The 26,276-nt window shown below is 42.5% G+C and overlaps 4 protein-coding genes across 4 annotated transcripts; all 4 read left to right on the plus strand.

The window, feature by feature from the left end:
• The first annotated feature begins 1,247 nt into the window (after nucleotides 1-1,247).
• LOC138440404 (protocadherin beta-7-like) lies at nucleotides 1,248-8,040 on the plus strand. Its single transcript, XM_069589866.1, is given in 2 exon segments — nucleotides 1,248-6,587; nucleotides 6,590-8,040. Coding segments are annotated over 2 exon segments (2,388 nt in total). The 5' UTR covers nucleotides 1,248-4,288; the 3' UTR covers nucleotides 6,679-8,040.
• A 1,199-nt stretch (nucleotides 8,041-9,239) lies between these two features.
• Nucleotides 9,240-14,190, plus strand: LOC138440408 (protocadherin beta-13-like). Its single transcript, XM_069589869.1, is given in 2 exon segments — nucleotides 9,240-11,813; nucleotides 11,815-14,190. Coding segments are annotated over 2 exon segments (2,352 nt in total). The 5' UTR covers nucleotides 9,240-9,485; the 3' UTR covers nucleotides 11,839-14,190.
• A 1,199-nt stretch (nucleotides 14,191-15,389) lies between these two features.
• Nucleotides 15,390-20,420, plus strand: LOC138440407 (protocadherin beta-16-like). The gene has a single exon (XM_069589868.1). The coding sequence runs from the start codon at nucleotides 15,727-15,729 to the stop codon at nucleotides 18,115-18,117; it is 2,391 nt and encodes a 796-aa protein (XP_069445969.1). The 5' UTR covers nucleotides 15,390-15,726; the 3' UTR covers nucleotides 18,118-20,420.
• Nucleotides 20,421-20,507: 87 nt separating this feature from the next.
• LOC138440406 (protocadherin beta-10-like) lies at nucleotides 20,508-24,298 on the plus strand. The gene has a single exon (XM_069589867.1). It carries the CDS (start codon nucleotides 20,760-20,762, stop codon nucleotides 23,157-23,159), a length of 2,400 nt encoding a protein of 799 aa, XP_069445968.1. The 5' UTR covers nucleotides 20,508-20,759; the 3' UTR covers nucleotides 23,160-24,298.
• The last annotated feature ends 1,978 nt before the right edge of the window (nucleotides 24,299-26,276 follow it).

The following is a 26,276-nucleotide window of genomic DNA, read 5'->3' on the forward strand; positions in this document are numbered from 1 at the left end:
AGCTCATGGACAAAATATTTCAAAATTTTGAAGAAAAATTATTTTCAACCTAAAACTCTATAATCAGTCAAATTTACACTCAAGTTTGAGAGTAAAATAAAGATAATTTAATACACTCAAGGTCACAATAAAATTTAACTTTCATACAGCGTTCTCTGGAAACTACTGGAAGGTAAATATCAAAATGAGAGAGTAATCTAAGAGAGAGGAAGTCAGAAGAAAGAGAAAAGATATGATCCATAGTAGAACAAGTGAAATGAGTCTCCATATAATGTTGAAGGATGATCCTAGGATGACTCTCATCTCCAATATAGTGAACAACTAGTCCAGTTTAGAGCTCAAGAGGCAGACATTTCACAGGATATCATCAGCAAGTCCCCTGACATACCTTCAATCAGATGAAACAATTGGAGGATATGATCTCTTAAAGCTAGAGAATAAACCAAAAAAGAGAAAGAATAAAATCCTTGAAATAGGAAACCCAATCAGAAAAAAAAGAAAATAAAATTCCAAGAATGACAGTAAAGGAGAGTTCCAAGATAAGAGCTGCTCGGCAAACGTAGAGAAAAACCACTCAATTTGAAGGAGAATTGATAGCTCAGGAGATAAGGCAATGACCACATGGAAAATTGAACTGAGAGGCAACCGGAAGTGTGAGAATAGATGACATATCTAAAGAAAACCAAGTAAATGAAAACACAAGGTAATCTTTAACTTCAAGGAATAAAAAGTAAAATAAAAAGATATAGTGAGTACACAATGCTCCCAATGATGCTGCAAATGAAAGAAAGCATGAAAGGGCCTTGGAGATGTACAAGAGATAAAATCTAATCCAACATAAAAATGAGTCAACTGATAATGTCTAAAACCAATTAATCAAAGTATAGTAGAATGTAAATTAAAGGCAGAAGAGACAAAGAGTTGAAAATGGCTGCTTATTGCTATAGTAATCAAAACAGTGTCTTATTGGCAGAAAAATAGACACACAGATCAATGGAACAAAATTGAGAGTTCAGAAATAAACTCACGCATATATTAATAATTAATCTGAGACAAAGGGGCAAAGAACATACAACGGAGAAAGGATAGTCTCATCAATAAGTGGTGTTGGTAAAACTGGATAGCCAAATGCAAAATGATGAAACTAGACCACTATCTTACACCATATACAAATATCAACTCAAGATGGATTAAAGGCTTGAGTATAAGACCTGAAGCCATAAAAACTCTCACTAGAAAATATAGGCGATATGCTTTTCAATACTGTCTTACTAATTTCTTTCTGAATATGTCTCTTAAGGGAAACAAAAGCAAAAATAAACAAATGGTACTACTTCTAACTAAAACGCTTCTGCACAGCAAAGGAAACCATCAACAAAAGGACAATATATAGAATGGGAGAAGATATTTACAAATCATATATCCAATAACAAGTTAATGCCAATATATATAAAGAACTCATACAACTCAACAAAAACAAAGCAACCTAATTTAAAAATGAATGGAGGGGACCTACTGTATAGTCTGTGGAACTCTGCTCAGTATTATGCAGCAGTCTAGATGGGAAGGGAGTTTGGAGAATGGTATGGCTGAGTCCCTTCGCTATTCACTGGAAACTATCACAACATTGTTAATTGGCTATAAAAGAAATGAACAGAGGGGGATTCCCTGGTGGTACAGTGGCTAAGACTCTGAACTCCCAGTGTAGGGGGCCCAGGTTTGACCCCTGGTCAGGAAACTAGATCCCACATGCTGTAATTGTGAGTTCACATGCCATAGTTAAGAGTCTGTATGCCATTTTTCCACAGAAGACAAAAAGATGGTCAACAGCCACATGAAAAGATATTCAAGCATCACTCATTTTTAGAAAATGCAAATAAAAACCACAAGATATTACCTCACACCCATTAGAATGGCTATTATCAAATAAGTCAAGAAATAACAAATTTTGGAGAGGGTGTGGACAAAAGGGAATCATACACTGTTCATGGGAATGTAAATTTTGGAGCCACTATAGAAAATAATATGAAGATTCCTCAAAAAAGCTAAGAATAGAACTACCATATGATCCAGCTATTTCACTTCTGGATATTTACCTGAAGAAAATGAAAACACCAATTTATAAAGATATATGTACCCTATATTCACTGCAGCATTACTCAAAGTAGCAAAGATACGGAAATGTCCTAAGTGCCCATCGACAAACAAATGGACAAAGAAGATATGATACACACACACAGTGGAATGCTACTCAGCATAAAAAAGATGAAATCATTTTATATGCTGCAACACACCTTGAGGATATTATCCTAAGTGAAATAAGTCAGGGGGAGAAAGACAAATGCTGTATGATTTCACTCATGTGAAATATATTAAAAAAAAGACAAAACAAACAAACACATAGCTATAGAGAACAGAAGAAAAGAATGGTCTTTTCCTCTAATGGTCATCAGAGGAAAAGCAGTGTAGGGGTAGGGCATAATGTGTAAGAGGGACCACCTGTGTAAGCAAAAACTAAACTTGTGGTGAGCACACCATAGTGTACACAGAAGTCAAAATACAGTGTACACATGAAACTTAATAAGGTTATAAACAAATATTAATTCAAAAAAGTCTCCTTATTGGGAAATGAACTAGGAAAATGAGAGAAAGTACAGAAAACTACCGTATTTTCTTCTAAACCTTTTAGTACTATTGATTTTGAATCAAGGTCATAGATTATTTTTAAAAGAGTGGATTTTACAAGATCAGTAAAACAGAGTTCTTGCAAGTATCCTAAATAATAAAAAAGGAAATAAAATACTAAATATAATAAGAACACATATATAACTAAATGTAAATTATGCAATTAAAATATAATACCAAAATGTTTGTAAATCCAGATAAATGGTTTTTAAAAATAAAATACAAATTACTTTAAACAGAAACAAAACTCATAGATTAATAACCAAAAGTAAAATGGAAAGATAGTCATAAATTTACCACCCAAATCCAAACCATTTAAAAGGCAAGTCATAATAAAGCATGTAGAAACAGATGATAATATGATTATAAAAACAATTGTTGCATAAAAATAGAAAGCTTCTAATCCATACTACAAAGCCAGAACAGTTTACTATCAAAGCCATATAAGCTAAACACACATATATGCACACACACAGAACAGCATGAGCCAAAAAAATCCTAAAACAATGTTGGCTCATCAAATCTACCTGTGCATTAAAACAATATGTAATGGTTAAATGTCATTTAAATCAAGAACTCAATAATTAAAAAGCTAAAGAATAAAAGCACAGTTTCACAGATGTCAAAAATTACTCTAAAATATGAAAGAATAACAAAAATAAAATTTTTTTCATGGAGCATTTACCCCAAGTTGACATCAACCATCATAGTTAAAGATGAAATACTAGGAGCACTTCCACAGACAAGAGTGACACCTGCATGCTATTATTAATTTTAAGAGTATTCATCGCATACTCTTAGAATGCCCGTTATGTGAACACATACTTAAATCAGGTGAAGGGTAGAGGATGGGGTGGTAGACAGTGTTCCAAAAAATACTGTGGGAATAGAGCAAAGGCCTTGAAACTGGAAGGGTTATTTAATTCACAAGAAACTGAAAAACGGCCAGTTACTCTGCAGGGTGGACAGCATTATTAAGCAGTTTGCAAATAAAAGGTCCTCAACCGATATTTGTTGACTTTGGGATGGAGACTTCATTGTCTTATATATTCTTTACTATAAATCTTAAAAGTTAAAGAGATTTTCTTAGGATTAACTCCTGTATGGGAACCGGAGTTTAATTTTGTGTACATAAATTATAAGAAAACAGCTGATTTTTCTGCGAGTGCACTCACAGAGAGGGAAACGATGTAAGAACTTACTAGGCGTACTATGGCTAGTTGAGAAAAAAGAAAATGAAATAAAACAGCAAAGAAACTTGGGGGTAAAAAAATCACTCCTACTTCAGCTCCTTTAATCCGCCATCTTTTTGTTCTAGTCTTAAAATCGGGAGTAACACCCACAAAACGCAAGGTGGCGCTGCAAGCTAAAAAGAGAAAAAAATTTTCTCATCAAGGATGCTGCGGATGCCAGCGTTTAGAGGAAAGCTGGCCAGACTGTAACAGTAGAGGAAAGGAAACCGTGGTAAGAGGAGTTGGGTAAAATGGGAATTCCTCCCTACAAGCATTGCTGTTATCCAGTTCATTTCTAACGATTCGATTGATGCCATTTCTGAGTTGCTTAAGAACGAGAGAGTGTTTTTGAAAGACTGGTTAAACGAAGAATGGACGCCAGAGTGGAATGTGCTGTGCAGCAAAGGCAAGTCCTCTTTCTTTGTGTATTTCTGGGAATGTCCTGGGCTGCTGAGGAACCGCTAATGTATTTTGTGGAGGAGGAAGCTGAGAGAGGCACCTTTCTGGCCAACCTAGCACATGACCTGGGGTTGCGGATGGAGGAACTATCAGCCAGGGAGCCTAGAGTCATTTCAGACCAGAAAATAGGATTTTTACTACTCGATCCGCTTACTGGTGATTTATCTCTAAATGAGAAATTAGACCGAGAGGAACTGTGCGGCCTCAAAGAGCCTTGTGTGCTACCGTTCCAGCTGTTAATGGAAAAGCCTTTTGAGATTTTCCGTGCTAAATTATGGGTTAGAGATATCAATGATCATTCTCCAGTATTTCTGGATAGAGAGATTCCCTTGAAAATATTAGAAAGTACCACCCCAGGGGCGGCATTTCTTCTACAAAGTGCACAGGATTCAGATATAGGAACCAATAACGTGAGAAACTACACCATCAGCCCCAATGCCTATTTCCACATTAGTGTTCATAATGGTGCAGAGGGGATTATCTATCCTGAATTGGTCCTGGATAGACCGTTGGATCGAGAAGAGGTGCCTGAACTCAGTTTAATCCTCACCGCCTTGGATGGTGGCTCTCCAGTCAGATCTGGGACTACCCTGGTGCGCATCCTGGTTTGGGACACAAATGACAACGCGCCTGAATTTGTACAGCCTCTCTACAAGGTGCAGTTGTGTGAGGATAGCCCTGTGGGCTCTCTGGTTGTCACTGTCTCAGCTAGAGATTTAGATACGGGAAGTAATGGGGAAATAGTTTATGCATTTTTTTATGCTACTGAAAGAATTCTCAAAACATTTCAAATCAATCCAACATCCGGCAGTGTTTATCTCAGAGCTGAATTGAACTATGAGGTAATGCAAACTTACACATTAACTATTCAGGCCAAAGATGGCGGAGGACTTTCAGGAAAATGTACGGTGGTGGTTCAGGTAACAGATATAAACGACAATCCACCAGAACTGCTCATGTCATCACTTACTAGCCCAATTCAAGAAAATTCACTTGAAACAGTCGTAGCTGTTTTTAGGGTTCGAGACAGAGATTCGGGGAACAATGCAAAGATGGTGTGTTCTATCCAAGACGATCTCCCCTTCGTCCTGAAGCCATCTGTAGAGAATTACTACACCTTGGTAACCGACAGTCCACTGGACAGAGAGGAAAGAGCCGAGTACAACATCACCATCACGGTCACAGACATGGGAACCCCCAGACTGAAAACCGAGCACAACATAACCGTGCTGGTGTCCGACGTCAACGACAACGCCCCCGCCTTCACCCAGACCTCCTACACCCTGTGGGTCCGTGAGAACAACAGCCCCACTCTGCACATCGGCAGCGTCAGCGCCACAGACACAGACGCCGGCGCCAACGCCCAGGTCACCTACTCGCTGCTGCCGTCCTCCGACTCGCCCGTGCCCCTCGCCTCCCTCGTGTCCATCAACCCCGACAACGGCCACCTCTTCGCCCTCACGTCCCTGGACCACGAGGCCCTGCGGGCTTTCGAGTTCCGCGTGGGCGCCACCGACCGCGGCTCGCCCGCGCTCAGCAGCCAGGCGCTGGTGCGCGTGCTCGTGGCGGACGCCAACGACAACGCGCCCTTCGTGCTCTACCCGCTGCAGAACGCCTCGGCGCCCTGCACCGAGCTGGTGCCCAGGGCGGCCGAGCCGGGCTACCTGGTGACCAAGGTGGTGGCGGTGGACGGCGACGCGGGCCAGAACGCCTGGCTGTCGTACCAGCTGCTCAAGGCCACGGAGCCCGGGCTGTTCGGCGTGTGGGCGCACAACGGCGAGGTGCGCACGGCGCGGCTGCTGAGCGAGCGCGACGCGCCCAAGCAGCGGCTGGTGGTGCTGGTCAAGGACAACGGCGAGCCGCCGCTGTCGGCCAGCGTCACGCTGCACGTGCTGCTGGTGGACGGCTTCTCGCAGCCCTACCTGCCGCCGCCGGAAGCGGAAGCGGCGGCCGCGGCGCCGGCCGACCCGCTCACCGTCTACCTGGTGGTGGCCTTGGCGTCGGTGTCGTCGCTCTTCCTCTTCTCGGTGCTGGTGTTCGTGGCGGTGCGGCTGTGCAGGAGGGGCGGGGCGGGCTCGGCGGGTCGCTGCCCGGTGCCCGAGGGCCACTTCCCAGGCCACCTGGTGGACGTCAGCGGCACGGGGACCCTGTCGCAGAGCTACCAGTATGAGGTGTGTCTGACGGGAGGCTATGGTACTGGCGAGTTCAAATTCTGAAGCCGATTCTCCCCAGTCTCGCATCCCAGAGCATAGGCAGGGAAGTGGAAGAATATCCCTCATATCAGAATGATTTGGGTCTGTGATAAAAAGGAAAAATACCGTTACTATATCTGTGAATATATTCCTGTTAAGAAATTTATCTCAATTTACCTGTAGAGGAGTGCTTTCACATCATTTCAGGGATTCCTAAGGTCAAAGAATGAATTTCTTCACACAGAAAAGGATTCACCTTTAGCCCTAAGAACACAAAGCATGGATTGTGTATTGTCATCTTTTGCCTCAATTATGCTTTATGTGCAGTCTATTGCATGACAAATCTTGTTTGAGACGTTCTAAATTGTAATTCACTGTCTTCAAATATTATTGCAACTTTTATTTTCTGAGTTGATTTGAGTGCTGTGCAAGTACCTAAATAAGAAAAAACCTGCAATATGTATTTTGAAATTTTCAATTTTAGAAATAAACCTATGATGGGAGGTATTTTAGAAATGAGCAAACGTACGTTCATAGTTTCTTTGAGTTCACAAAGGTCACCAAGTGAAAAATGGCAGAGCTAAGCATCTCTTATAAATCTGATTCTGGGGCGTTCTTGTGATGCTATACTGTTTTCTCTTATTAGATATCACCTGGCAAGTTTCTGCCTAATTAAAGAGAAATCTTTTTCTCATATTTCTTTACAGTCTTTTCTGTAAAGACTAAGATGTGTATTGTGGTTTTATTTTCTTACAAACTAACAATACAGTTTTTGTGGATAATAATTCAAGTATTATTTTTAAAGCTCTGACCTAACCAAATCTCAAAAGCAATTGAAAGTCTATCTGTGTCTTCTTCTTGTTATCTGAACCCATGACCTGCATTTCATAGAAAAGATTAATGACCATGAATAGAAATATTATACAATTATTAATTTTAATCACTTATTTCTCTCCCATTGCAGTAATTTTCCTACATCAGCCCCTATCTGCTCTTTTAAACACATTTTTCCTTTAAATTGAAAGTTTATTTTTAAAGTTACATTCAATATACTTCAGTGCTGAATCAGGAAAAGGGGAGGAACAGAATTTTACACAATGATAGAAATTAAGACATACCATCCAAATGTAATGGATGGTGGATCTTGTTTGAATTTTGATTCAATCAATACAACTTAGAAATAATTAGAAAAGTCTGACTATAAACTGATACTAAACAATATTAACAATTTCTTAGGTGTTGTAAGGTCACTGTAGTGTTTTTAAAAAAAAGTTAGAGATGTATAATAAAATTTTTACAGGTGAAAATTTAGTTTGCCTGGGATGTGAAAATGTTAGGGATATAGGGTAAACAATTATGGCAAAATATTGATACCTGTTCTAACTAGCTATGAATACCTAGGAGTTTGTCATACTACTCTCCTTCATTATGGGGTTTGAAATTTTTCAAAATAAAAGATTTTTTTAAATGGACACTGTAAAGATTTTTGGACACAGTAGGGGAAGTAAAGAGTGGGATGATTTGAGAGGATAGCATTGAAACGTATATATTATATGTGAAATAGATAGCCAGTGGGAAATTCTCGATGTATGGTGTAGAGAACAAGTCAGTGCTCTATGAAAACCCAGAGTGTTTCGAAGGGGAGGAGGTAGGAGGGACATTCAAGAAAAAGGGCACATATGTATACCTAATGTTTATTCATGTTGATGGCAAAAACAAATCACAATATTGTAATTATCCCCTAACTTTTAAAAAAAATGGAAAAAACTGACACTGTAAGAAGTGGAATGGAAACTAGAACACTTCTGAGATACAGACTCATCGATATGATCAGATTATACCTCTACTAAACAAACTCTCCAGCCTTTTTGTTTCATCATTTGATATGATAACATCTATCTTAAATAATGCTGCTCATGAATTCTTCTGCCATGTGAATCTTGTTTTTCTAGTCATGGCAATGGACTAATGCAAACTGAGCTACCTGATGGCATCAAAAAACATGCCTGGTGTATGTGTGTATAAGGTTAATTTCTTTCTGTCTCAGTTTCCTCATCTGTTAAGTGAGGAACTCACGGCAGCCCAAGGTGTAAGTACCTTTAATATTGTCACATTAGACAGATGAGGAAACGGAGGCACTGGTTAAATAATGTGTCCAAGGTTTATAGCTATTAATTATTCCCATAGTTCATGGCAATAAAAGTGTCCAGTTCTCGAAGTTTTCTGTTACCATATACATTTAAATTTCTGCACAGTCTTCCTTATCAGACTGTCACATATTTGCTTTTGCTCCAAACTCAGGTACTATCATTTCTCCTGTATGGCCCTCAACAACTGTCTGAACCTTAGGGTGGGAAATAGTAAAAAGAGTATTCTAAGGCAGGCCTGGCGTGCTGCAGTCCATTGGGTCGAAGAGTCGGACATGACTGAGTGACTGAACTGAACTGAACCTTAGATATATCGGTGATACATAATACTGTCAAGAGTTGGGAACAGTGGGGAGTTCCCTGGTGGTCTAGTAGTCACGATTCCTTGCTTTCACTGAAGTGACATGGGTTCAGTCCCTGGTCAGGGAACACAGATCCCAGAAGCAATGCAGCGCGGCCAAAATTTAAAAAAAAAAAAAAAAGCTGGGAACACTGCATCCATTTCAACCCGGAAAATACAAGTTCCTCTGAGGACGCGTGGTGGCGCTGCAGGATAAGAAGGTACAAACCTAAATCGCAGCTGCGGTTCTATTAAAGGCAGAACTCGTAAGCAGAGCCTGGAAGCCCACGGGAAGCTTGGATGTCACAGTAGGACTAGATCTTCCGTAAAGGGCTTCTCAAGGAAATATTTCTGAGGTAAACCACAAGACATTGAGGCCTTTACAGCTCAGGGGAACCATCCTCGCCAGAGGCAATACCGGGCAAGAACAATGGAGGCCAGCAGGAAGCTCGTTTGCAAACAAAGGCAAGTCTTTTTCTTCTTTCTCTACTTAAACTTAGCTCTGGCCGGCTTTGAATTTAGGCGTTATTCTGTGGAGGAGGAAGCTGAGGGGAGCTCTTTCGTAACCAATTTAGCAAAAGACCTGGGTCTGGGGCAGGGGGAACTCTTCAGGCGGGGAGCAAGGGTCATTTCCAAAGGGAACAAACTGTATTTGCAGCTGGATCAGGAGTCTGGGGATTTACTGCTAAATAAGAAACTGGACCGCGAGGAACTGTGTGGTCAGACAGAGCCATGTGCGCTGCGTTTCCAGGTTTTACTAGAGAATCCCTTAGAGTTTTTTCAAGCTGAGCTACAGGTAATAGACATAAATGACCATACTCCTGTGTTCATGGACGGAGATATGTTGTTAAAAATATCAGAGAACAGTCTTCCTGGCACTACATTTCCTCTAAAGAATGCTCAGGACATGGATGTAGGCCAAAATAATATTGAAAATTATATAATCAGTCCCAACTCCTATTTTCGGGTCCTCACTCGCAAACGCAGCGATGGCAGAAAATATCCGGAACTTGTGCTGGACAAAGTACTGGATCGCGAGGAGGAAGCTGAGCTCAGGTTAACCCTCACTGCTCAGGATGGTGGTTCTCCACCACGGTCTGGCACCGCTCACGTATACATAGAAGTCGTGGACATCAACGACAACGCCCCTGAATTTGAGCAGCCTTTCTACAGAGTAAAGATCCCTGAGGACAGCCCCAAAGGGTTTCTTGTTGTCAAAGTCTCTGCTACCGATGTAGACATAGGAGTCAATGGAGAGATTTCCTATTCACTTTCCCAGGCTTCAGAAGACATCAGCAAAACCTTTGAGATCAATGCCATGACTGGAGAAATTCGACTGAAAAAACAACTTGATTTCGAAACAACTCAGTCCTATGAGGTCAGTATCGAGGCCAGCGATCCTGGAAGCCTTTCTGGAAAATGCACCGTTCTGGTTCAAGTGGTGGATGTGAACGACAATGCCCCAGAAGTCACCATGTCTGCATTTACTGGACAGATCCCTGAGAACTCGCCTGAGACTGTGGTTGCAGTTTTCAGTGTTTCAGATCTTGACTCTGAAGAGAATGGGAAAGTAAGCTGCTCCATTCAGTACGATCTACCGTTTTTGCTGAAATCTTCCATGGAAAATTTTTACACCCTAGTAACAGAGCGACCGCTAGACAGAGAGACCAGAGCCGAATATAACATCACCATCACTGTCACGGACCTGGGGGCACCCAGACTGAAAACCGAGCACAACATAACCGTGCTGGTGTCCGACGTCAACGACAACGGCCCCGCCTTCACCCAGACCTCCTACACCCTATGGGTCCGCGAGAACAACAGCCCCGCCCTGCACATCGGCAGCGTCAGCGCCACAGACACAGACGCCGGCGCCAACGCCCAGGTCACCTACTCGCTGCTGCCGCCCCCCGACCCGCTCCTGCCCCTCGCCTCCCTCGTGTCCATCAACCCCGACAACGGCCACCTCTTCGCCCTCACGTCCCTGGACTACGAGGCCCTGCGGGCCTTCGAGTTCCGCGTGGGCGCCACCGACCGCGGCTCGCCCGCGCTCAGCAGCCAGGCGCTGGTGCGCGTGCTCGTGGCGGACGCCAACGACAACGCGCCCTTCGTGCTCTACCCGCTGCAGAACGCCTCGGCGCCCTGCACCGAGCTGGTGCCCAGGGCGGCCGAGCCGGGCTACCTGGTGACCAAGGTGGTGGCGGTGGACGGCGACGCGGGCCAGAACGCCTGGCTGTCGTACCAGCTGCTCAAGGCCACGGAGCCCGGGCTGTTCGGCGTGTGGGCGCACAACGGCGAGGTGCGCACGGCGCGGCTGCTGAGCGAGCGCGACGCGCCCAAGCAGCGGCTGGTGGTGCTGGTCAAGGACAACGGCGAGCCGCCGCTGTCGGCCAGCGTCACGCTGCACGTGCTGCTGGTGGACGGCTTCTCGCAGCCCTACCTGCCGCCGCCGGAAGCGGAAGCGGCGGCCGCGGCGCCGGCCGACCCGCTCACCGTCTACCTGGTGGTGGCCTTGGCGTCGGTGTCGTCGCTCTTCCTCTTCTCGGTGCTGGTGTTCGTGGCGGTGCGGCTGTGCAGGAGGGGCGGGCCGGGCTCGGCGGGTCGCTGCCCGGTGCCCGAGGGCCACTTCCCGGGCCACCTGGTGGACGTCAGCGGCACGGGGACCCTGTCGCAGAGCTACCAGTACGAGGTGTGTCTGACTGGAGGTACCGGGACCGGCGAGTTCAAATTCCTGAAGCCAGTTGTACCCAACTTTCAGAGCCATTTCCCCGGGCCAGAAATGAATCCCCAATTTTAGGGAAGAGTTTAGTTTCAGTATTCAGTGACAATAGTTGTTTTTAATATTCCAAATAGTTTAAATTGATGATGGTTAAAGGTTTTTCTGGCAACTTACCATGAACCTTTAAAACACGAAACTTACTTCCAAAATTTGTTTTTAAAAATGGTATCTTTCTTATTACTGTAACAAGATTAATGGTCCTAAATGTTGCCTGAAAACAATGATGAAGTCAATAGCTGTACAAACCCTTGTTATGGCATAGCTTAGATGTATATGAAGAAAAAAAAAAGGGAAATTATTATCAGTTGTATTCGCTTAACTTTTTCTGCATAGTTTAACAAGTATTAAGAGCACTACCATACTAACACATTGAGCCATGACTAATATGAAAGGAGAACTGACACAGTGAGAATCTGGTTCTTGCTTTATTCTGCTGTCACAGCACTTTGATCATATTTTCTCTTAAAACGTTATACTAATTGTGTTTCATTAATATACCAATGTTAGTTTTAATATAATTGTTTTATTTGCTTTTCATTTAGTTTCACTGGTGTTAAAAGGGGAGAAAGAGCTACACTGTTTATCCAGTGAGATGAAAGGGCATAGCAGGAAACTGGCTTTTCCCACTTAAGAAACACTAATCATCTATGACAGAGTATGCAGTAGCCACTTAAAACTCTATTCATCTTTTCTTCTTTAGTAACAGATCCCCAAATTTCATTTAGAACATTAGTGTACTTAGTTAAAACATCTTCCCAACCTTCTTGGCAGCTATAATAAAGCATTTAACTAGGTTACTGTCAAAGAAATGTATATGAGAATGTTCTAAGAGAGTTTCAGAAAGGCCTTTAAAACCAAGGTGATTCATCTAGGAAGTGACTGCGGGGGGGTCCTTTTTGTCTTTCTCTGCCTCTGCTACTTGAAATGTGTGAGTAACATTTGGAATATAATGTCATACTGAGCCATAAAGCAAAACTAAAGATGGAAATAATGGTTCAAGACAGTCAGTGTAGCATAAACTCTAAAGATATGAGGATCCCTGATAATCAGTCATCATGTCATCCCTGAATTGCCTACTTCTGAACTTTTTTTACTTGGGAAATAAAGGGGTTTCTATCTCATTTAAGCCTCTATTTTAGTTTTGTGCTACCTCCAGTAGAATCCAATCCTAATGCTCTCACAGTAAGATAGTGTGTTAAAATATTATATAATACAGTAGAATGCACAACTCTTTAAGTGTAAGAGAATTTGATATAACTGATCTTTGTCATTTTTTCTTGATCACTAATTTAGAGTGAGGAGTGCTTTATGCTCATTATCTTTATAATCCTCTGCCAAACCCTAAGGAAGTTGACATATTATCTCCTCTTTTACTTGCACACAATTTGGAAGTAATAAATGAAAAAAATGTGAAATATATTCTAAGTCTCCTTGAATTGAGTACCCCAGTTCTTAACCCAGATGCTATCCTGGCAAGCACTAACTGGTAGCACTGTCTTCGAAACTGAGAAGGTGAAATTCTTTTTCATGAACTGAACTCACATGTAGAAATCTAACTTTTAGTCTACTCCTTGATTTTGGTTCTGTACCAAAGATCACACTGCTCTGAACCAATAAACCCAAAGTTCTTATAGCAGCATTGACCTAAGTAAGCTGGGTCAGATACCACAGTTGACCTTCATCATGATCCAATCAGTCTGATTATATTCCTGTACCTTCTCAACATATCACATTCATTACTGCAGAAATGAATGCTCTGAATAGAGTAGAATTAACCCTATGGTTGTATTTTTGTACTATTTCTTCAGTCTTTTTCTGTCAATCCTAATATACATATTCTTTTTTAAAAAGTTTATTATACACAATTTGTAAGTTCCTTACTCAGATTAAAATACTATATTCACATTAGCTGACTATTTGTTTAGAAGCAGTAGCTATTCTAGTATTACTTCTGAATGAAATAACTAATTTCAGAAAAGTATGAGCAATTATGTGGCAGAATTTTTATCACTAAACAATTTAGAGATTCTGGAATGTTAATAGAGCCAATAGGCTCTAGTAATTTTCTATTAAAATTAACCATATGGCTTTGACGACATTGCTTTAAAAAATTATACTGAAAAAAGATTTAGAGGGTCATAAATGACTATTTTGAAAAAAATGGATCACAAGAGCTGAATCAGACATTCTTCAGCATTTGCTCTGATAATGCTATTCTTGTAGAGTGATGAATTTTTGCTGACTTGGATGCTGAGTGCATGAAAATTCATGTTTATGTGTATTAGTTTTGTATTGCTACTATTAAAAATTACCACAAACATAGTTGCTCCAAACAATAAAAATGTACTACTATACAGTTCTGTAGGTGTGATGTCTGACATGAGTCTGACTGGGCTAAATTCAGGATGTTAGCAGGGATACATCTTTCTGGTGGCTCTAGAGGAGAATTAATTTCTTGGTCTTTTCCAGCTTTTAGATGCTGCCTATATTACTTGACTCATGGTCTCTTGCATCTACATTCAAAGCCAGCAACACTCTGTCCCTTACTCTAGTTCTTCTATAATCATATCTCCCTTGATCATAGCCAGGAAGTGTTCTATCTGTAGATAATCCAGATAATCCAAGATAACCTCTCCTTCACAGGGTCCTCAATTTAATTACATCTATGAATTCTCTTTTGACATGTAAGGTAACATTATTACAGGTTTTGGGAATTAGGGCATGGATATCTTTGGGTAGGTGGCCATTATTCTGCTTACCGTTGGCTGCTTGAAAGAAAATTATCCAGTCTGGCAGTACCACCTATGGCCAAAGAAAGGCATACAAAGACCTTTGTGACAGGAGTTTAGACATTATTGATTAGATCCTTTAACCTTAGACAAAGTATTAGACAAACTTCTAAAGATAGTTAAACAAAAACACTGAGTTTATAAATATATTATGAGTCTTCACCAAAATTCAATTTTAATTATAAAACTGGAAAATCTGAACTAAAGGGTTTGGGTTTGAGGTAGAAAATGTTCTAAAATTGACTGTGGTTGTGGATGTGAATATACTAAAAGCCATTGAATTATACATTCTGAATGTATAATTTTATGGTATGTGAATTACATCTTATTAAAGCTGTTTTTAAAAAGGAATAAAACAAATCATTCTCATGATTTTTTTAAAATCCAAAAACATGGCAGGCCTAATAACTATTAGACTCCCTTTTGGGGAAGTTTTGGAACATGAAACTTTTGGAAACCCATGAAACATACAAGTTTTGAAAACTCACTGTCCTCAGACTTTGGTGCTGGAATGAAAAAGTAATTCTTTAATAAGGCATTGGTAAAATACTCTCTTTAGAAAAAATTAGTTGCAATTTTGCAATGTCTACTCATAATATTTACCATGAAAATGATGTGCTAAAGTGTATATTCTTTTTAGCTTAAATGGTAATTATTTTTATTTAATCATTAACTCTGAACATTAACATAAATGAAGGTTTGCTCTTTGTACTTCTGTGCAACAACACAGCTCTTCCTGAACTCATAAAAGCCATATGGAAATAGAACTTAGTGTTTTAAACTAAAGAACACAGTTGACAACCTATTTGGTACATTTAGGAGAACTGTGCATTCAGTGTTAAACGAGTAAAGATGAGACAGAACGCATGGTGGCGCTGCAGGTTAAGGTGATTAAAAAAGAGACTTGCCTTAAAAACACTAGCTCCAGTATCCAGCTAGTTTCACACTGCCTGGAAACTGCCTGAAGAATAGCTTTCTCAGCCAGAGCGAAAGTGAGTGTGAAACCTAAAACTATATTTCGTGACAAAGCTCTGACCTGCTAGGGCTACCAGGATCTTGGGCATATATGAAGCTCCTGTGAACCCAGTTGTCAGGAAACAGCAATGGAGACTGGACCGATGCACAATCGCAGACAAAGGCAAGTCCTAGTTTTCTTTGTTTGCCTGAGCATGTCTTGGGGGAGTGCTGATTTGGGGCCCTATTCAGTAGTAGAAGAAACAGAGAAAGGCTCCTTTGTGGCAAATTTAGCAAAAGACCTGGAGTTGGGGTTGGCAGAGATGGCTACTCGAGCGGTCCGGATCATTTACCAGGGGAACAAAGAGCATTTGCAGCTCAAGGTTCAGACGGGGGATTTGCTCCTAAATGAGAAGCTAGATCGAGAGGAGCTATGCGGTCCAACTGAGCCTTGCATACTACATTTCCAAGTATTAATGGAAAACCCTTTAGAGATATTCCAGGCAGAACTGAGGGTGAAGGACATCAATGACCATTCCCCTGTGTTCAATGAAAGAGAAATTATTCTAAAAATACCGGAAAACAGTCCTACAGGAACTGCATTCCCTCTGAGTAATGCTCTGGACTTGGATGTAGGCAGCAACAATATTCAGAACTATACAATCAGCCCCAACTTCCATTTACGGGTTATAACCCACAATCGCAGCGATGGCAGAAAATACCCTGAGCTGGTGTTGGACAAAGAGCTGGATCGGGAGGAGGAGCCCGAAATCTCATTAACGCTGACAGCCCTGGATGGCGGCTCTCCACCAAGGTATGGGACAGCCCAGGTTCGCATTGAAGTGGTGGACATCAACGATAACGCCCCTCAGTTTCAGCAGTTGCTCTACAAGGTGCATATTCCTGAAAACAGCCCCGTAGGCTCCCTGGTTGTCACTGTTTCTGCCAGCGATGTAGACAGTGGACTCTATGGGAAAATATCATACACATTCTTTCAGCCTTCTGAAGATATTAGTAAAACTTTGGAGGTAAATCCAGAGACAGGCGAAATTCGACTGAGAAAACAAATAGATTTTGAAACAGTTCTCTCTTATGAAGTGGACGTCAAGGCCACTGATGGGGGCGGCCTCTCAGGAAAATGCACTCTTCTCCTGCAAGTAGTGGATGTGAATGACAATCCTCCGGAAGTGACAGTATCTGCACTTACCAGCCCCATCCCAGAGAACTCCCCTGAAATTGCAGTTGCTGTTTTCAGTGTTTCAGATCCTGACTCTGGGGACAATGGGAAAACAACTTCCTCCATCCAAGATGACCTTCCTTTTCTTCTAAAACCTTCAGTAAAGAACTTCTACACCTTAGTAACGGAGAGAACACTGGACAGAGAGGAAAGAGCCGAGTACAACATCACCATCACGGTCACTGACATGGGAACCCCCAGACTGAAAACCGAGCACAACATAACCGTGCTGGTGTCCGACGTCAACGACAACGCCCCCGCCTTCACCCAGACCTCCTACACCCTGTGGGTCCGCGAGAACAACAGCCCCGCCCTGCACATCGGCAGCGTCAGCGCCACAGACACAGACGCCGGCGCCAACGCCCAGGTCACCTACTCGCTGCTGCCGCCCCCCGACCCGCTCCTGCCCCTCGCCTCCCTCGTGTCCATCAACCCCGACAACGGCCACCTCTTCGCCCTCACGTCCCTGGACCACGAGGCCCTGCGGGCCTTCGAGTTCCGCGTGGGCGCCACCGACCGCGGCTCGCCCGCGCTCAGCAGCCAGGCGCTGGTGCGCGTGCTCGTGGCGGACGCCAACGACAACGCGCCCTTCGTGCTCTACCCGCTGCAGAACGCCTCGGCGCCCTGCACCGAGCTGGTGCCCAGGGCGGCCGAGCCGGGCTACCTGGTGACCAAGGTGGTGGCGGTGGACGGCGACGCGGGCCAGAACGCCTGGCTGTCGTACCAGCTGCTCAAGGCCACGGAGCCCGGGCTGTTCGGCGTGTGGGCGCACAACGGCGAGGTGCGCACGGCGCGGCTGCTGAGCGAGCGCGACGCGCCCAAGCAGCGGCTGGTGGTGCTGGTCAAGGACAACGGCGAGCCGCCGCTGTCGGCCAGCGTCACGCTGCACGTGCTGCTGGTGGACGGCTTCTCGCAGCCCTACCTGCCGCCGCCGGAAGCGGAAGCGGCGGCCGCGGCGCCGGCCGACCCGCTCACCGTCTACCTGGTGGTGGCCTTGGCGTCGGTGTCGTCGCTCTTCCTCTTCTCGGTGCTGGTGTTCGTGGCGGTGCGGCTGTGCAGGAGGGGCGGGGCGGGCTCGGCGGGTCGCTGCCCGGTGCCCGAGGGCCACTTCCCGGGCCACCTGGTGGACGTCAGCGGCACGGGGACCCTGTCGCAGAGCTACCAGTACGAGGTGTGTCTGATGGGAGGGACTGGGACGAATGAGTTCAAATTCTTGAAGCCGATTCTCCCCAATTTCTCATCCAAGGGCATAGTCAGGGAAGTCGAAGAAAATCCCTCCTTTCAGGGTAGCGTTGGAATTTAATAATTGATAAGTGAAAGTGAAGTCGCTCAGTCGTGTCCGACTCTTTGTGACCCCATGGACTGTAGCTTACCAGGCTGCTCTGTTCACAGGATTTTCAAGGCAATAGTACTGCAGTGGATTGCCATTTCCTTCTCCAGGGGATCTTCCCGACCCAGGGATCGAACCTGGGTCTCCTGCATTGTACACAGACGCTTTACCGTCTGAGGCACCAGGGAAGTCCCCTAATAGGAACTTATTTAATAAAGACATTTTCTACCTCTATTTTTTGTTTAAAATATTGCCACCACCAATAAGGTAGTATTTAATTTTCTCTGTTGTGTTTATCCTCAATTTCCAACTTTGTTTACTTCACAAGTTTCCTTTGATTCATAGTTCAGTTCAGTGAAGCATTTCTCACCAGAATCCCAACGAGTGAAATAGGCTTTATCGTCAAAGTCGGTATTACCACATTTTCTCCACTTATGTATCTTTATTGACTTTGTGTTTACATTTTAAATGTCAGTTCTTAATACTTTTTCAGTTACTAAGATAATCTGCTGCATGGGATCTGTATGTTTACTATTTGATATTCTTTTTTTTCAAAACTGGTATTTTGGGTGACTTGTCAATCTATATTTATTTTCATTATAGCAATTTTCTTAAACTGTTAATTTTTAAAACATTCTCTCTGTATTGACATTTACTTATTTAAAATATAGTATTTCCATTGTGTGATGTCTCTTATCTGAAAATAAGAACCATGATTTTAGGATATCGAGTGTGCATATATATGTATGTTTGCAAACAAAAAAGCAAAAATATTATTCTATAGTATCACATAGAAATGTTTAATAGTTTGTTGGTTTTAATTTTGTATGAAAAAAATCAGATATTCCTGTTAAATTTTGGGGGGCTAACAATGCAGTCCCATTCAGTTGAAAAACAGAAGTCATCAAGCATCGGTTTATACTCTATGGCTTTTATATTGAACAATTTGAGTGTTTCGGACAGTATCTATCCCTTTCCCTGTACAATATTTCTCAGTTTAATCTGTATATCTTGCTTACTATTGAGGAAAACAGAGATTTCCCCCTAGATATTAGGGCCTTGGACAAAATTCTCTGTGAGGCAGTTTATAATGCTGTTCTTATTTTCAGTAGTTAGGACAGGCATTAGTGTGGTCTACTTTTTATTTTGTGCATGAAATTAGATCCCACTTGAATTAAGAAGGACCTTAAGAAAGAGGTCAGTCCCTGCTTTAATTCTGCATATATTTTAAAACTGATGTAAGAAAAACAAAGACATGTGAAAGAAAGGGAACAAATTGCAAAGAATGAGTGAAAGAATACAATTTTTCAAATGGTAAGGTACTGAAATATTTCATGTCCTACTCACTAGAGTTTATTTATGCATGCCTCAATGATGATCAAGACATAGTTTCCATATTGAAGTTCCATTCCTTAACCAGGTCACATATTGAAGAAGGGACAGATTATTGGAAACAATATTTACAAGGCAATTAAACAGGTTTTTAGGGGAGCACAGAGAAGATATAGCCTTAAATACTTCTTTCTAGATTATACAATAATGATTCTATTTGGGCAATGTAATTAAATTTGGAAGAAATTTGTTAAAGAAGGTGTGAAAATTTTCTTTTCTCAGTTTTTGGTGTTTCTAATGCTCAAGTTTTGGAAATGTAGAATCTGTTCCTTTGGTGATCTTGGAGGTCACTAGTTTTCCTTTGGATTCCTTGTATTACTTGGGAGAAGTGTCAGCAGTGAAAGGCTTAGAACTAAAATATAGCACAATGGACAGATTTAACTGCTAGACACATTATTTTTTCAACTGATGATTTTTTTTCACCTGAAAAGGAGGCTCTTTTTTAAAATTTTATTATTATTATTTTACTTTACAATATTGTATTGGTTTTGCCATACATCAAGATGAATCTGCCACGGGTGTACACGTGTTCCCAATCCTGAACCCCCCTCCCACCTCCCTCCCCATACCATCCCTCTGGGTCATCCCAGTGCACCAACCCCAAGCATCCTGTATCCTGCATCGAACCTAGACTGGCGATTCGTTTCTTATATGATATTATACATGTTTCAATGCCATTCTCCCAAATCATCCCACCCTCTCCCTCTCCCACAGAGTCCAAAAGACTGTTCTATATACATCTGTGTCTCTTTTGCGGTCTCGCATACAGGGTTATCATTGCCATCAACTGATGAATTTTTAACTTTTCCCATAAGCAGTGAAAAATTTCAACAAAGTGAACAGTTCCCTATCTTAACATTATTTTTAATGATACAAAAGAAAAATGAAACATTTAAATAACAAAGATACAAGCGCACAAATTGGGTACAACGATTTGAGTCTGTTGGAGGCCACGCGGTGGCGCTGCAGGCTAAAGAGACGGGGGTAAAAACCTGAACGAACTGAGAGTGCTGCGGTGACTCACTGACATAAAAAGGAAGATAGCGGCAGGTAGACCAGGGAGAAAAGCTATGTAGCAACCCAAGATTAGAAAAGGGGGTTATAAAACATACCCAGACCTTTGCTACTACACGGTGTAGATCTGCGGTTTGCGACTGCTGTTTATTTACAGTGGAATCGGTGATTGTTACCAATATTAATGAAAGACGTGTTCAGAAGCAGCTATGGAGGCTAGACGATTTCCCTGCTCAAGACAAAGGCAAGTCCTGTTTCTTTTTCTGTTTGGGGGAGTATCCTTGGCAGGCTCTGGGTTTGGACGTTACTCGGTGACAGAGGAAACAGAGAGAGGATCCTTTGTAGTCAATATAGCTAAGGATCTGGAGCTGGGGGACAAGGAGTTGCTTGCAAGGGGAGCGCGGGTGGTCTCTGATGATAACAAACAACACTTGCTCCTGGACTCTCAAACTGGGGATTTGCTTACAAATGAAAAACTGGACCGGGAGAAGCTGTGTGGCTCCAGAGAACCCTGTATGCTGTATTTTCAAATTTTAATGGATAATCCCTTTCAGATTTACCGGATTGAGCTGAGGGTGAGGGACATAAATGATCATTCACCAGTTTTTCGAGACAAAGAGACAGTCTTAAAAATATTAGAAAATACAGCTGAAGGGACCTCATTTCAACTAGAAAGAGCACAAGATTCAGATGGCGGACTTAATGGTATCCAGAACTATACTATCAACCTCAACTCTTTTTTCCATATTAAAATTAGTGGCAGTGATGAAGGCATAATATATCCAGAGCTAGTACTGGACAGGGCGCTGGATCGGGAGAAACAGCAAGAGTTCAGCTTAACACTCACAGCGCTGGACGGTGGGTTGCCACCCAGGTCTGGAGCCACTAATATACACATTGTGATCCTGGATGTCAACGACAATGCCCCTCAGTTTTCGCAGGCAATCTATGAGACCCAGGCTCCGGAGAACAGCCCAGTAGGGTCTTTTATTGCTCAAGTCTCTGCAGGAGATGCAGACTCTGGAATCAATGCAGACATATCCTATTCATTTTTTGATGCTTCTGAAGATATTCTAACAACCTTTCATATCAATCCTTTTTCTGGAGAAATCATACTCAGACTGTTGCTTGATTATGAACTAGTAAAGTCTTACAAAATAAATATACAGGCAATCGACGGTGGGGGCCTTTCTTCAAAATGCTCAGTTTGGGTCGAGGTATTAGACACCAACGACAATGCCCCTGAACTGATCATATCATCACTTTCCAACCATGTGGTAGAGAACTCTCCTGAGACAGCATTGGCTGTTTTTAGGATTAAAGACAGAGATTCGGGAGAAAATGGAAAGACAGTTTGCTTCATTCCAGACCATCTGCCGTTTCTTCTGAAACCCTCTGTGGAGAATTTTTACATCCTAATGACAGAAGGGGCACTGGACAGAGAAAGCCAAGCGGAGTACAACATCACCATCACGGTCACTGACATGGGAACCCCCAGACTGAAAACCGAGCACAACATAACCGTGCTGGTGTCCGACGTCAACGACAACGCCCCCGCCTTCACCCAGACCTCCTACACCCTGTGGGTCCGCGAGAACAACAGCCCCGCCCTGCACATCGGCAGCGTCAGCGCCACAGACACAGACGCCGGCGCCAACGCCCAGGTCACCTACTCGCTGCTGCCGCCCCCCGACCCGCTCCTGCCCCTCGCCTCCCTCGTGTCCATCAACCCCGACAACGGCCACCTCTTCGCCCTCACGTCCCTGGACCACGAGGCCCTGCGGGCCTTCGAGTTCCGCGTGGGCGCCACCGACCGCGGCTCGCCCGCGCTCAGCAGCCAGGCGCTGGTGCGCGTGCTCGTGGCGGACGCCAACGACAACGCGCCCTTCGTGCTCTACCCGCTGCAGAACGCCTCGGCGCCCTGCACCGAGCTGGTGCCCAGGGCGGCCGAGCCGGGCTACCTGGTGACCAAGGTGGTGGCGGTGGACGGCGACGCGGGCCAGAACGCCTGGCTGTCGTACCAGCTGCTCAAGGCCACGGAGCCCGGGCTGTTCGGCGTGTGGGCGCACAACGGCGAGGTGCGCACGGCGCGGCTGCTGAGCGAGCGCGACGCGCCCAAGCAGCGGCTGGTGGTGCTGGTCAAGGACAACGGCGAGCCGCCGCTGTCGGCCAGCGTCACGCTGCACGTGCTGCTGGTGGACGGCTTCTCGCAGCCCTACCTGCCGCCGCCGGAAGCGGAAGCGGCGGCCGCGGCGCCGGCCGACCCGCTCACCGTCTACCTGGTGGTGGCCTTGGCGTCGGTGTCGTCGCTCTTCCTCTTCTCGGTGCTGGTGTTCGTGGCGGTGCGGCTGTGCAGGAGGGGCGGGGCGGGCTCGGCGGGTCGCTGCCCGGTGCCCGAGGGCCACTTCCCGGGCCACCTGGTGGACGTCAGCGGCACGGGGACCCTGTCGCAGAGCTACCAGTACGAGGTGTGTCTGATGGGAGGGACTGGGACGAATGAGTTCAAATTCTTGAAGCCGATTCTCCCCACTGTTCAGGCACAAGATCCTGGGAGAAATAGTGACGAAAATCCCACATTTCGCAATAGCGTTGGATTTAATATTCAGTAAAATTTTTTCTATGTGTTCACGTATTTTTGAAGTGTTATGAAACTAGTTTAGTTTTATTACTCCAAGTTAAATTATTTTGCAACTTAAAGCCTTATTTTAAAGTACTATATGATCTTAAAATATTATTTCATTCTTTTTTCCCCATTAAACAGGTTAGTTGTAATCAGTACCCCATGTAAATATTAGTTTGTATGTTTAGTTCCTTCAAAATGTACAAGAGTTTAGTACTATTTTCATTCTAGAAAACAGGTTGATTTTTTTTCCTAGTACATTTCATAGACTGAATCTCATTATCTTATACACCTACATTACTTCCTTTACCTAAGAAGACGTACCTGCATGTCTTGACCTTACTAAAACATTTAATCATAAGAAACTGTATTATCTAGCTCTAAAGGATATTTTAAAAGAAATATTTCTCTATTATTCTGCTCATGATAAAATGAAGCATCACTGGTAGGACTCCCTGGTGGTCCAGTGGTAAGGACCTAGAGCTATCACTGTCTGCACCTGGGTTCTTCACTGGTCAGGGAACTAAGATCTGGCAAGTTGCCTGTGTAGCCAAAAACATTCCAAACAACTTAAATAAACAAACCAAAACCATGAAGCATCATTTTGTGAGCAACATTATAATATCCTTGTGTTCATATTAGAAGATTTAGCTTAGGGACCAGGGACTCCCTGGTGGCTCAGATGGTAAAGAGTCTGCCTACAATGCAGGAGCCCCGGGTTGGGAGGATCTCCGGGAGAAGGAAATGGCAACCCACTCCAGTATTCTTGCCTGGAAAATCCCATGTACAGAGGAGCCTAGTAGGCTTCAGTCCATGGGGTCACAAAGAGTCGGACAGGACTAAGCAACTTCACTCACTCACTGTGTTCATATTATTTCATTTTCTTTAAATATGCTACTCTTTGTTAATATTTTCTAATGTTCACTTTTGCTGATATATAAAGCAGACTATGTCTTATAATTCAAACAAAATATAATAACCTGCATAAAAATTAATATAAATAAAAAACATTTTGAGAATCTGTATAAAGCTATTAGTGGACTGTTGCAAAGCTTTTCACTTTTCATTTTATTTTGTAAATATATTTTAATTATCTCAAATTTTTAAATAAAGATGAACTAAAAATCATAAGGAATGACAACAGATTCATCTCTAGCCCTCTTCTCTGTTTTCTGTAGCATTTATCTACATTTTCTGTTATGTGTTTATACTGCTTTGACGTTCAGTTTTGTACTTTAATAACTTCTTCCTGTAATAAAGGACTTAACTTTCTTACCTTTTTATTTCTTAACTACTTGACTTCCTCCTTTCTTTCTTTTCTCATTGTAACATAGTTGATTGCAATATTATGTTAGTTTCAGGTGTACCATGTAGTGATTTTACATTTGCATACATTATGAAATGATTACCATAAGTCTAGTAACCAGCTGTACCCATACAAGTTATTATAATATATTCCTTATGCTGTATATTACATTTCCATGTTTTTTGAAATTTTATAATTGTAGCTGTGTGCCTTTTAATCCCCATCACCTATTTCGTGCCCTCCTTGCCTTCCAATTAACAAACACACAAACATTGCACATTCCCTTTCTTCTATTCTCCCTGTCTTTGGTTTTCTTCTTCTCCTGCTTCTGCTTCCTCTTCTCCCCCTCCTCCTCCTTTTGGTTAAACTAATAGTTTTGGTTTATTTGCTAAGATTACTTCAAAGTACACATTACCATAGTATGATTACATTCCCTTTCTTTAAAATATCTTTCCTAGAGTTGATAATTATTTTTATTGGCACAATTTTCTATTTAATTCCATTGTTTTTCACATTATTTCTCCCTGAATATCATTATTTCCCCTTAAATTTAAAAAACATCTCAGAAGCCTATCAGTTAAACTTATTTTCTGGAGATCTTTCACTCAAATTCCCTCCTATCTCTCGCCTTCATTTATACTATTTGCTCTATAGTTAGGACTTTAATATTTTCCTATGTTGGTCCCCTTTGATAAGAAACAGTATATAGTGGATCCTTGAGCAACAGGGTTTTGAACTTTGTGTCCACATATATGAGGATTTTTCTAATACATATACAGTTGAGCCTCCGTATGCACTGACTGCACATCTGATGAGTCAACCCACTGCAGAATGCAAACTTAATACACAATCTTAGCTTGGCCGAATCCTCGGATGTGCAACCCTTGGATGGGGAGGGCCAACTATGGGATTTGAGCATCTGGGGAATTTGATATCTGTGGGTCTTGGAACCAACCCCTCACAAATTCTAAGAGGCGACTTACTTAGCTGACACAGATCTCTCAATATCTTCATAAAAATAGATACAGAGGACTTAAAATTTTTGAGAACTTGCCTTGTGGAGGTGTTTTGTTTTCATTTGATTGATAGTTTGGATATAAAATTCTAGGCTGAAAATAATTTTCCCTCAGATCTTGAAAACAGGATTCCTTTTAGTGACTGCATATAGAGTTGCTATTCAGAAGACTTTCCATTCTAATTCCTATCTCTTTTAACATCACCACATTTTTGCATGGTGGAAACATTGGAAACTGTTTCTCCTATTCTGAAGATAAATCAGTGTCAGCTATTTATCTAGTCACATGTGTGTACTCTGTTAACATTTAAACTGTCACTTTTAGCTCTGAGAAATTTCCTTGTTCTATTTTCATCATAATTTCTCCTTTGAATTTTGTATCTTCTCACCATAATCTCATTAGTTAAATACTAGATATCCTGAATTGATTGATTGTCTCCCTCTAATTTTTTTCCACTTCTTTTCTTTTTTACCTCTTGTTCTACTTTTTGGACAATATTTCATCATCCAAGCTTTATACTTTTAATTTTTGGCTGACAAATATTTATTTTTAAGAGCTCTTTTTAGTTCTCTTGAATGTTTTTCATAGCATCTGTTTTAGATTTATTGTAGTATCTTTTGTCATTTAGATGACCAGTAGGCACATGAAAAGATGCTCAACATCACTAATTATTAGAGAACTGCAAATCAAAACTTAAGTACCACCTAACAATGGTCAAAATGGCCATCATTAAAAAGTCTACAAAAAACAAGTGCTGGAGAAGGTATGGAGAAAAGGGAACTCT

The sequence above is a fragment of the Ovis canadensis genome, chromosome 5 (genome assembly GCF_042477335.2).
Source record: "Ovis canadensis isolate MfBH-ARS-UI-01 breed Bighorn chromosome 5, ARS-UI_OviCan_v2, whole genome shotgun sequence".
In the NCBI taxonomy this organism is placed as follows: Eukaryota; Metazoa; Chordata; class Mammalia; order Artiodactyla; family Bovidae; genus Ovis; species Ovis canadensis.

Coding starts and splice junctions, on each gene's coding strand:
- LOC138440407 (XM_069589868.1), top strand. CDS start 15,727: ATGGAGACTGGACCGATGCACAATCGCAGACAAAGGCAAGTCCTAGTT.
- LOC138440406 (XM_069589867.1), top strand. CDS start 20,760: ATGGAGGCTAGACGATTTCCCTGCTCAAGACAAAGGCAAGTCCTGTTT.